Consider the following 12,500-nt stretch of genomic DNA (forward strand, 5'->3'; position numbering starts at 1 on the left):
ATAGGCAGCGGAAGCGTAGCCCAACCACGAAAAACGGGCAATAACATGAATGCACCACGAATTTTAAAGTTATTTTTTTCGTGAATACTTCACGAAATGACGTGAGATAGGGCTCGTAGGAAGGGGCAGGGGGGCTTATGAACTAATACAGAAAGGCAAACATAGTATCACTCCGACGTGTCACTTTTTCGTGTGATTGACAGTGAGTAATACACTCACAGTACGAACAAAAACAGAACTGAGTGCTTTTGCTGTCGATTCACTTTTTTGGTCCACTTAAAGAGGACTGAGTTCAGTTAACTTACTTAACCCCTTAAGACACGACATTATAAATTAGCTGTTACCAGAATGGCAATGACCAAGTCATACTGTATTACTAAAGGCCCTGTGCACTGTCACAGTAGTGTAGTACTATAGTAGTTAACTTTCAATGTCTATTACAGCGGGCCACAGGAGGTACGGCGTGCATTAAGGGGCAACAGGGGCCTAGATGTGAAAATACTCTGAGACTGCGCTGTAAAGACCTGAGTTTAGATTGGCTTCGGTCTTCAAACTTAGTCTTTGAAATAATAAATCAATGGAGAGCTGCAAAACAGCTAGCCTAGCCTTATCATCCTTAATCCATATGCTACACTCAATTTACATTTCCCTCAACATTACGTGTGTTGCCAGACACCCGGCCAATCAGCAAACATGGACGGCCGAGGGGGAACCTATATTTCTAATGCCTCTTTTCCACGGCTGGTTTTCTGGTAGGCCTACAGCTCGACACAACGAGACTCGGCCACAAACTTTTTGCTTGCAATTGGGCACGACAGCTGTTGTCCTACGTGGAAAAGAGCCACAACTTTACATAACAGAGTTTATCTCTCCTCACTCGTTTCTCAGTGTTAGTGATTGGGTATCATCAGACACACATTTCAAACTACAGGGGAGTTCACCCCTCCCACCAATAGTAATTTCTTAATTCAGGGCCTTTGTACAAAGGAAATTAGTAGGAGGGTAAGGTAAGGTAAGGTAAGTTCATTGATACCCGAAGGTAGATCTGTTTGTAGGTAAACAGTAAAAGCTTACAGCAACACACAATACACAATACTGCAGTCAAAATGTAGTAAGGTCTTGCTGGTATGCAGGCTGCATACATTTTCTGTAGGGCTTTAACTAAGGCTGTAACGATATTGCATCGAACCGAGGGATCGCGGTACGCAGACCCACGAACCCCTATCGCGAACCTTCCTCGCAGAATCGCGATGCGCCCTTTTAAAGTTGTTACCCCTCAGTCTAGAAAACAGCAGGATGCAGGCAAATGCTTGCATATGCGCTTAATTCTTGCATATGCGCTCAAAGACAATTAGAAATGGGGCGCACATGAGCGAGTAACACTTCCATTCTCCACTCTCTCATGTAAAATGTTCCGTCCAACCAGCACGTGCATTGGTTGTTATTCATTGCCTCAGCAACCTCCGCGAGACAAAAAACTTGGGCAAACGTCTGAAGGTAAAGCACAGAAATGAAAAACAGACCAAGAAGGCTTTATCAAACGTGTGAAGATTTTTTTGATTCATGCATGCGCCGATGTATGTTGAGTGGAGATAAACGTTGATCGGAGAGAGAGAGAGAAAGAGAGCGAGAGAGCGAGATGCTCCGCCTGCCCAAATTTTAAATCGCTAGAGCTCTATACGTTCATAAGGGAGTGTCTGAAGTCGGGCAACGTTTAGGTCGATGTGGATATTAGGCAGCATTATTTCCTCCCCGCATTGACCGCCTGCCTAGCGAAAACATGCTCCATTTCAGCCTCTGCATCTATTCCCGCTCTTGACAAAATGTCAAATCATAAAACCAAACAAAGGACAACGTGCGTGTTGCATACTGAGAACATAACTGAGGTTCATTTCGAGTTTTGTTTGTATAAGCGTGTGCGCGCTGCTGCACGATCAAAACAGTTACAAAAATATTAAACGTCAAAATTAAGTGTTGCATTTCTGTAAGTAACGTAATACAGCATGTTTCCTGACGAAATATGACCAGTGTTGTTTTCAGTTAATGTTTGGATATTAATTGGATAATGTTTGATAATGTGAGACAGTTGTTACAGGCTACCTATAATTGGAACCCTGACCCTTCTCTCTCCATCTCTGTCTCTCACACATGGTCAGCATCTCAGCATGATATGATCTAGGCCTATTAGTAATAAGCCTATTTTTCCTTGTTCAATTAATATCCCTTATTTCTCTGTGCTGTGCTTTGATGTCAACACCTGGGGAACAGGTTGCAGTGATAGGCCTATATCTGCAACATAATTTAGTAGACCTACAAAATTAATGTAGGCAGGTAAATGCAAAAAGAAAGCATAGGCCTATATATAAATATAGCCTATAATGTATTTTCTTCTTATTTTTTTTTCCCCTTAAAAAATAAATATATCGTGGGGCGTATCGAACCGTGGGTCATATATCCTGTAACGATACACCCAACCCACGATTCGGTTTGTATCACGATTCATGACCTATGGTTCGATACACCCCACGATTTCACATTTGCCAACATTATAAACTTTATGAATAAAAACTATGATAGTTTATAGGTAGAATAGGTTACAAGAGGCTACTAATAATTTTAAAACGTTTCTATATAATAATGATGATGCTTGGAAGCACTATCACTTCATATCATGTGGTTGTTTTCTGGGTTGATGGGTATCAAAATGTTAAAAGGGCGCATCATGATACTGCCTCCTTGTATCGTGATACAGTATCGTGACTCGGGGTATCATGATTTCTCGGTTCGATACAATATCGTTATAGCCCTAATTTTCTGTGATCACATCTATTCCTTTTCTGGATGGATGCATATGCTCATTTGTTGTGTTTGTTTTCTCAAGAAAGAACTTCAGTTCTGTGTATTTGCAACACTTTTCTAGGTACACTAGGCAAAAACACTGTGTGTGCGTGTGTGTGCGTGTGTGTGGGTGTGTGTGTGTGGGTGTGTGTGTGTGTTGGTGTGCGTGCGTGCGTGCGTGCAAATGTGTGTGTATGTGTGTGCGCGCGTGTGGATATGTGTGTGTGTGTGCCTGTGTGTGGGTGTGTGCGTGCGTGCAAATGTGTGCAAATGTGTGTGTGTGTGTGTGTGTGTGTGTGCGCTTGTGTGTGTGTGCGTGTGCGAGTGTGTGTGTATGTGTGTGCTTCAGGGTAGGGGCGCACCATTTAGATCTAATTCTGGGAAGGCAGTGTAGTGTGGTGTGTTGCTGCGTGCGTTCCCAAGGCAATGGCCACTGCCATGGGAACCAGGTAATTTGCGTTCCGTTCCGCGCTCCCAAGGAAAAGAGGCTCTACCTCATTGCTCATGACACTGCAATGTCAGGAGCAGAGGCATCATTGCAGAAATAGATTGTACATCATTTCGTAGAGGACAGAGCTTAATATGTTCTGTTGCTCAAAATGACCCCAAAGAAGACCTGCAGCTGGAGATACTAGAGACAGGGCCGGCATAACCCACAGGCTAGATAGGGCTGCAGCCTAGGGGCCCCAACTGCCAGGAGGCCCCCGATTGGCCTAAAGTAAAACAAAAATACAGAATTGTGACATGATGCAATATATATATTTTTTTTTACATTTTTTAGGGGGGGCTTTTCAGCCTTTATTGGTTTCTGTGAGACAGGATAGTGGAGAAGAGACAGGAAGTGAGCTGGGAGAGAGAGATGGGGAAGGGCCGGCAAAGGACCCGGACCGGGAATCGGACCCGGGTCGGCTGAGTGGTAAACGTGTGCCCTACCATATCAGCCACGGTAGGGCCACATGATGCAATATTGAAAAATGCATGGGTCATGTCAAGTATAGCTTTAGATTTTGTTAATACTCCTCTCCTCATCTGGATCCTATCCTATTCTCATCTATGTAACTTTGTTGCAAAATTTCCCTTCAGGGGGGGCAACATCAAACTGTAGCCTAGGGGCCCCAGGCTATCTTAATCCAGCCCTGATGAGAGATGGATGCAATTTTCTGATGAATTGCTCATTCATGCTTGTTCCTGTCTTTGCTATTTTATCTCATTCCCTTCTTCTTTCTTCCTATCTTCTCTCTTTCCCTTCTTTAGCCCTGAAGACTGACTTATCGTAGAATGGCAAATGAGATGAAGGACTCAAGCACGGGCTTCATGAACGCTGATCCCTTGCATCCTATGTACCTACGCGCAGCTAAGGTCTGCCTAACCTGTGTGCCAAACAGGATTTGAGCTTAGCCACTGGACCACTGACGTTTTGGACTGACTGCACTTCTTGTTTGAAACTCTAATCTCAGGAAACTGGGTCCAGTGAATCTTGAAAGACTTTTTTTTTTAAGGGACAGACATCTGGACCTAGAGAAAACGAAAAAAAAAAAAGAAGAAATCCTGGAGAACATTCCGGTAGTGGAATTCCACTGAATGCAACAGTGTTTTTATTTGTTGTCAATTTTTTGCTAATTTGTTATTTTTTTCTGATCCTTGTAATATGGTGGAAGAAAAAGAAGATAAAAAAACACACACAAGGGCATATGAGTGCCTTCTTTGTTCTTTTTTTCCTCTAAAATGTCTTAAAAGCTACGCATGTGAGCAATGCCTTCTGCACACTACTTTAGGACCCGTGCCTGCCATGCACAAACCAGTAAAGCTCGCCACCAAGTTAGACAATTCACATTCATGTAAAACTACCTTTAATCAAGCAGTGGACAAAGCTCAGCCACACATGGTGTAAACACACAAACACACACACACACGCACACACACACACACACGCGCGCGCGCGCATGGATGCAAGCACATGCGCACAGTCACACACACAGACACACAAACCAGACTTTAAATCAATAACACACCCTTGAGTGACAGTTATGCTAAAAGTATTCGGACGGATAGGCCCATGAGATCTGTGAGCTATTTTCAACTTTTAATTTCACAGCAGGTGCACAGGATTCACAGTTCCAGTGAAAAAAAAAGACAGATAAAAGAAGAGATTGCAACAGTGCACACGGCAAAAAAACACACAAAACCAAAATGTTTCTGAGTATCTGTGTCAGTAATGAGCCCATCTGTGAAGACTAGGGAGAATATGGGAGAAAAGTTGGTAACACTTTACTTGACACCGGCGTCAGAGGGAGTAGAGAGAGAGAGGTTCCATTGGCCCATTGTTTCCGGGTTCTATTATTGGGGGGGAAATCCCCCTTTAGGCAGACCTAGGCAGACCTGAGGACTCAATGCTAGGAGCATTATGACACGCCCCTTTAGGCAGACCGGAACCTGGTCATGTTAGGTGCCCATAGAAACCTATTATGTTGGCATATCTCTATATTTAAAGAATCTCTGCCGGCGTCATTCATATGACATAACCGTGTCATAATAGTGTAATGAATGAGTCATAAACACAATGCTAATGTCATAAACGTTTTATGGCCATGAAAAGTTGACATTGTTAGGCCTGTCTTAGTCACAACCGATTTTCACTGAAAGACAAAGTTATACAATGTTTATTACATTGACATAATGTTAATGACACATGCATGACTGCATTATGACAATGTTATGACACCGTTATGACACGCCTATGACGCCGACGTCAAGTAAAGTGTTACCGAAAAGTTTAAGTTCACGTGTTCCACTTCAGTGCTGTGGTCATTTGGTCATTAGCGAATGTTGTTGTTGTTTAGTAAGTCCAACTTCGTAATCTATCCAGTTTCACCACTTCTCCATCCATCATCAAACATTTTTTATCAGTGAAAATTTGCACTTTTGTTATCTGAAGCTTGTGTTTCGCCTGTTGGAGCCTGATTTAGTGCTCACCTTTCAAATTCACATACCAGTTTCTATATATATATTTAAAAAAAAGATCCTGACACCAGCTCACCCAGGGACATGCCGCATGCGTGTCAGTTCATCAGTATTACTGTACCCCAGCAGCACCTTCCATGAATCATATGGGAGAAGAAAAGACTTCAAAACACATGAATTACAGATTAGAGTAGCCCAGATAACCAACAACCGATGGAGTACTGGGAGACTGGGCCAGGGAGGGAGTGGGGTGAAAGAGAGAGAGAGAGAGAGAGAGAGAGAGAGAGAGAGAGAGAGAGAGAGAGAGAGAGAGAGAGAGAGAGAGAGAGAGAGAGAGAGAGAGAGACAGACAGACAGACAGACAGACAGACAGACAGAGAGACAGACAGAGCAAGAGAGCAGGAGTGCACAGCATGTGCGTGAGTTTCAGGGGAGAGAGAAACGCCTCTTTTCCACTGCCAGTTTTCTGGTAGGCCTACAGCTTGGCAAAGCATGACTCGGCCACCACTTTTTGCTTTTCGAATAGGCGCGACACAGTTCAATCGTAAAGCAAAAAGTGGAGGCCGAGTCACGCTGTGCCGAGCTGTAGGCCAACCAGAGAAACGGGAGTGGAAAACAGGCATTAGTGTCGCTCTTTTACTCTGATTTCCATAGTTACTATCAGAGAGTTCTCAGTGTCGTCAGTGTCTGGAGGTTTGATTGGTCACACGTCACCTTTGAGTCACAGCACAGTCATGCAGTAATTGACTGAACAGCAGCACCTTAGCAGGTCACTAATTGGCGTGACGAGACTTAAGATGCCTAAAGAGGAGAGCAGAGCAAGATGGAGCTCATGAAAGTTATGCATTGCAAGAGCTGTCAAAAGTAAAAGTAAACGTTAATTCATGGTGTAGGTACCACACTGGCACATGATATAACATTGCTGTTACACCAGTTATTCCATTGTACCTAATGAAGTAGATAGACTGTTGTTACTGAAAAACACTAAAAACCCAGAGATGTCAAAAGTAAAAGTAAAAGTAAAAAAAAGAAAAACAGTTTCCTTCCAACACAAGTAACTTATCTGAGTAACCAGTAGACCTGTGTACTTGTCTTACGATCAGCTAACTCTGCACTGGTTGGATCACGTTTGTGGTGGGTCCTTGTTAGGTTTTCAGCGTTTTTCAGTAACAACACAGTCTATCTATCTCATTAGGTACAATGGTGTAAATGTATAACAGCTATGTAATGCCATGTGCTGGTGTTGTAATTACACCACAAAAGTATTTTTACTTTTACTTTTGACACCTCTGTAAAAACCAAACAAGAACCCACCACAAATCCAACCAGTGCACAGTTAGCTGATCGTAAGACAAGTACACAGGTTACTCAGATAAGTTGCCTGTATTGGAAGGAAACTGTTGTAGAGTAGTGGAGTACGAAAACGAAACGAAACGAAACATTGCAGTAAACCATGCAAATGTGAACAGTGTGCGGCAGCTTTCTTTGCTTTAACGTTGATGACCTAGGGGTTCCACTCCTACGCACCTGACCAAGGAGTTGTGCAAGAATTCTTCACGTACTAAATTTACTTTTACTTTTGACATCTATGTGCATTGCTACAGGATCAGTGAAAGTGGGATGAGTAATAAGGCTGTGTGTGGCTGACAAGTCTCTACACCTTGTGAACTTACCGGAACAAGTGGAGGCACCTATTCTTGTTTACTCCTAAAAAAAAGGGATTGGAGGACATGGCACATCATGACAATCTGAGGGGCAAACAGTAGGACCTTATTCACTGGTAATTGTATTTTTGGCTACATCACCACTCTCAAAGAATGAATGTGTTTCCAGAAGAAGAGGAAGAAAAAAAAAAAGCTTGACCACCTGTAAAGGCCTTTGATGATTGCCTTAAATTTAATAATGCATTTTCTGTGCAGAGATTCTAATGTTTTTTTTCTATTGTTCAGTAAGCTGTTCCAAAGAATCTAGTACAACACATTTTGTACAGTGTCTTTCTAGTAATATTATTCACACTTTCTGTTCTTTCCCTTTCTTTCTTTTTTACTGTCTCGTTCCTTTTTCTTTCTTTCTTTCTTTCTTTCTTTCTTTCTTTCTTTCTTTCTTTCTTTCTTTCTTTCTTTCTTTCTTTCTCCGTCCTCTCCTTCTCTCTTTAAAGTGTGTTTGCAAGCTGTGATTTTCTGAAGAGAGCTAATGTAATCTGGCTTTTAAATGTAATGTGAACGCTTTAAATGTCAAGGTTATATTGTGCCTATCCAGCAGGAAACTCTTTTGTGATATTAAAATCCCTGAAAGCTCCCCCTCTCGCCCGACTCAGCCTTGGATTTCTGTGCTGTGCATTGTTGTTAGTCCTGGACTGAATACAAATAAGATACAGACATACAGTACAGTAAGAGGAAAAAGTAAGTAAACCTTTTGAAATGTCTTACATTTCTGCCTAAATTGGTCAGACAGACAAGGCCTGATCTTAACAAAAACAGCCAAAAATTAAAAATTGAATATAGTTGAAAATGAATCAAGCTGATTTCTCTATATGATTTTTCTGCATTATAAGATAGGCCTACTAGGTTACGGCAGTTTATTTTATGTTATTTTGTATGTTTACAACCATTGTATGGTTAAGGAAAAACAAAAAACTCAGATAATTTCACTCAGAACAAGAGTAGGTTTGAAATGGAAAAAAAACAAGTTATCTCTCAAATCCTTAGTTGCAAAAGTGATATCAGTGATATCATCATTGATATCAGTGACCTGTATCTTAGTGGAGTGTGATCTTTGCTCTTTAAATAAACAATGAGAGGCCGGCCGGCTGAAAATGACAAACCATGTTTATTGTCAAGTTTAGGACATACGCCACTTGTTGCTCTCTTAAATAGGCAATCAATTATCATTTAGGTCAATTGTCAACCAAGGTGTCCTATTCAACAGTGCCCTGGTCACCAAAGAAACATTATTTACACACTACAAAACCATTCATATACAACAAAATGTGAAAACAGTCTACGCCATTCAGTCACTATTTTCAAAGCGCTGCATCAACTCATTATATTCCAATTTCATGACGAAACATATCAAAGGTAAGGTACACACGATGTAAAAACGTTCAGGTTGTCCGCTTTATTCATGAACCAGAAAGTCCAGTTAAAAGAAAATAACTTACTAAAGTATTATTCTTTTCCACCAGTCCACAATCAACCCTTTCCTCTGTATGACAAATTCCACAGCGTTCCAAAGATTACCCACAGTTCAAAGCAGGCACTGTCATTAGAAATAAGAACCACACAGAAAATAATGATGCTAATTACCAAACTTACATCAGAATTTGTTGTGCTTGTTTCATAACTAAAATACAACAAAATACTGTATTACACAGTCACACAGTGTGAATCAGGTCTTGATTGAATACGGCTACAAAAAAAATACAACAAATTAAAACAAAGAAAATCAACCTGTGCTAGGTTCATACTCTTTAACATCAATAATTACAAAACTTTCAAAGTGTCACAAAGTGTTGTTCAGCAGAAGTTGTTACATCAAAATGTATTCAGTAGTATGGCTTTTTCTCTCTTTTTCGCTCAGGGAATAAATAGTACATACAAAAATGTATAAATAACAGGTGGATTAAAAATAGTGTGTTTTCTCTCTTTCTTTTGAATTTTTTGGGACAGTAGCGACGTTCTCTACTCTCTTTGGAGAGCTCAGAGAAACTGGGTGGATCTGCTTTGAAAGCAATCCAGCCAATTGGTCATTGTGTGTGTGTGCATGTGTGTGTGCATGTGTGTGTGTGTGTGTGTGCATGTGTGTGTGTCGCTGCATGTTTTAGTCTGTACAGTAGACTAGTGCCTTAATGTCAGCCTATCCCTTCTAGACTTATAAATGAGTTCTCAGTTTAATTTCCTGCCTTTATGCGTTTATAAATAGACCATGTCTGTGGGAGAGTAAGTTTATGACTTTTTCCTGGTAAGTGTGTGTGTGTGTGTGTGTGTGGCTGTATGTGCATCACATGGGACACAACTGGCTGAAACCAGTGGTGCTAGCCACTTGTCATGAGATATACTGTATACACACACATGTACACACATCCTCCAGCTTGTTCATGTGTGTGTTCGTTGTGTGTGTGCGTGCTAACGTATGTATGTAAGTACTAACACACTTTTTTTTTTAAAGCGTCCATGCCACAAGCATGCACACTCATCATGTAAGGGTGTGTGTGCCTGTGCATCACGTGGGTGGAGACCTGTAATGTAGCGCAGCATGGGGTAGAAGGAGCGTGTGTGTGTGTGTGTGTGTGTGTGTGTGTGTGTGTGCCTGTGTGTGTGTGTGTGTCTGCGTGCCTGTATGTGCCTGTGTGTGTACACAGGGGTACCGACAGGGGGGGGACAAAGAGGGGACAGTCATCAAGGGCCCAGGGAAAGAGGGGGCCCAGGGCATCACGTGGGCGGGGGCCCGTTGGTGTAGCGCAGCATGGGGTAGAAGGAGCGTGCGAAGTTGTTGGCGAGCGTGCAGCTGTAGTCGTCCTCGGAGAGCGGCACCAGGCAGGCCAGCACCAGCAGCAGCAGGAAGAGCAGGTGCAGCGGGAAGGCCGCGCGCAGCACGCGCTGGAAGAAGGAGCGCTGAGGGGACGGGTCGCGCTGCTTCTCCACACTGATAGGCACGGAGAGAGAGAGAGTGGGAGGGAGGGAGGGAGGAGAGAGGGACATAGAGGGGGATGGGGGTGGAGACAGATTGAGAGAGAGAGAGAGAGAGAGAGAGAGAGAGAGAGAGAGAGAGATAAATTTAAATACAGTTCATTTTGTTTTTTTATTGTGTGAGTATGCATTTGTGTGTGTGTGTGTGTGTGTGTGTGTGTGTGTGTGTGTGTGTGTGTGTGTGTGTGTGTGTGTGTGTGTGTGCGCGCGTGTGTGTGTGCGCGCGCGTGCGTGTTTGGATAAAGACAGTCCATCTCAGATGTAACAGCCGTAGTGGTAGTGGTGGTGGTGGTGGTGTTTGTCAGTAGTGGTGATGTTGTTTGTCAGTAGTGGTGGTGATGTTGGTGTTTGTCAGTAGTGGTCGTGGTGTTTGTCAGTAGTGGTGGTGATGGTGTTTGTCAGTGGTAGTGGTGGTGGTGGTGTTTGTCAGTGGTAGTGGTGGTGGTGGTGTTTGTCAGTGGTAGTGGTGGTGGTGGTGTTTGTCAGTGACATTAGTGGTAGCGGTGGTGGTGGTGGTGTTTGTCAGTGGTAGTGGTGGTGGTGGTGTTTGTCAGTAGTGGTAGTGGTGGTGGTGATGGTGATGTTATGTCAGTGGTAGTGGTGGTGATAATGGTGGTGATGGTGTTTGTCAGTGGTAGTGGTGGTGATAATGGTGCTGGTGGTGTTTGTCAGTGGTATTGGTTCGTCAGTAGTGGTGGTGGTGGTGTTTGTCAGTAGTGGTAGTGGTGGTGGTGATGGTGATGTTATGTCAGTGGTAGTGGTGGTGATAATGGTGGTGATGGTGTTTGTCAGTGGTAGTGGTGGTGATAATGGTGCTGGTGGTGTTTGTCAGTGGTATTGGTGGTGTTGGTGTTCGTCAGTAGTGGTGGTGGTGGTGGTGGTGTTTCTCTCCTCACCTGTTGGCTGCGGATGAGCGTTTACTTCCCGCCTCAGAGGGGGAGTCCTGAAAGCAAAAACACACGATTAGCTCTCGATAGGATTCACAATAAATCATTACATTGCACTCAGCTGACGCTTTTTTGCAAAATGCCTTACAGTTATATACAGTAAGCACAGGGTATTGGTTACAGGCCTTGCAAGGAAGAGTTGGGGAAAAAATCATCCACAGCGATGTGCAAGACTGCTCAACAGTTCTTGTAAACACTTGACTAAAATTGTTGCTGCTGGGGGTGGTACAACAAGTTATAACTTTTAGGGGGCAATTACTTTTTCACACAGGCTCATGCAGGTTTTATGGCATTATTCAAATGAAATAATCACTGAAACACTGCATTTTATGTTTGCGTGGGTCATCCTTGTTTAATGTTTACATTTGTTTGGTGATCTGAAAATGTTAAGTGTGCCAAATGTGCAAAAAAGTAAAAAATCAGTAGAGGGGCAAAAACATACGCACGTTAGTCAACTTAAAGGTACACCGTGCAGGAAATGGTCAAAAAAGGTACTGCAACTGCTGGTCATTGAAACTGGGCTGCCTGTTGCCAATTTTGATCTTTACATGAAAGTTTACTAAGTAATAAACTAATATGTTATAGTATGGTCCAAGTACAGTCCTTTTGGCAGCTAAAAATGGCTATTTCTGGAAATTCAAAATGGCGAACCATGGAGAAGATCCCCTTTTCATGTATGAAAAGTGCAATTTTTCCAGTCATAATGAGTACCTAAAATTTGATGGTGGTGGTAAGTATTCATGAAAAAGGTAACATTAGTGAATGGGCAGCATGAATTCTGGAAATAAACAACCGAAAATATCGCACTGTGTACCTTTAATGATAAGGGAATGTAGGCACAACAAAGTCTCGGGCAAAACAAGACTTACAGTTGTTTGTTACAAATTATCCTAAGAAAGTAAAGAAAAGCGAAAGCAAGGTATGGTACTTCACATCTCAAACTTTACTGCAAGTGACAGTATAAAGATCAAAAATCAAAAGAATCGAGAGATAATGTATCCAATGCGCGTCTTTTTACAGTGTGTGTGTGTGGCAAACTGCTGAGCACAGGAAGAAAGGAGTCACA

General features: G+C 42.5%; 2 protein-coding genes across 2 annotated transcripts in view; one reads left to right on the forward strand and one right to left on the reverse strand.

Annotated features, from left to right (window-relative positions):
- Window positions 1-6,329, forward strand: part of esr2a (estrogen receptor 2a) — a 41,378-nt gene extending 35,049 nt beyond the window's left edge. The window contains exon 10 of the mRNA XM_063223551.1: window positions 4,093-6,329. Coding sequence (XP_063079621.1) covers window positions 4,093-4,115 — 23 coding nt within the window. The 3' untranslated portion in view covers window positions 4,116-6,329. The remainder of the gene's footprint in view (window positions 1-4,092) is intronic.
- A 3,629-nt stretch (window positions 6,330-9,958) lies between these two features.
- LOC134468224 (nesprin-2) overlaps window positions 9,959-12,500 on the reverse strand; it is a 270,548-nt gene continuing 268,006 nt past the window's right edge. Inside the window, exons 117-118 of the mRNA XM_063222166.1 lie at window positions 11,384-11,430; window positions 9,959-10,443 (exon numbers count right to left, since the gene is read on the reverse strand). Coding sequence (XP_063078236.1) covers window positions 10,230-10,443; window positions 11,384-11,430 — 261 coding nt within the window. The 3' untranslated portion in view covers window positions 9,959-10,229. The remainder of the gene's footprint in view (window positions 10,444-11,383; window positions 11,431-12,500) is intronic.

This window comes from Engraulis encrasicolus, chromosome 18, assembly GCF_034702125.1.
Source record: "Engraulis encrasicolus isolate BLACKSEA-1 chromosome 18, IST_EnEncr_1.0, whole genome shotgun sequence".
In the NCBI taxonomy this organism is placed as follows: Eukaryota; Metazoa; Chordata; class Actinopteri; order Clupeiformes; family Engraulidae; genus Engraulis; species Engraulis encrasicolus.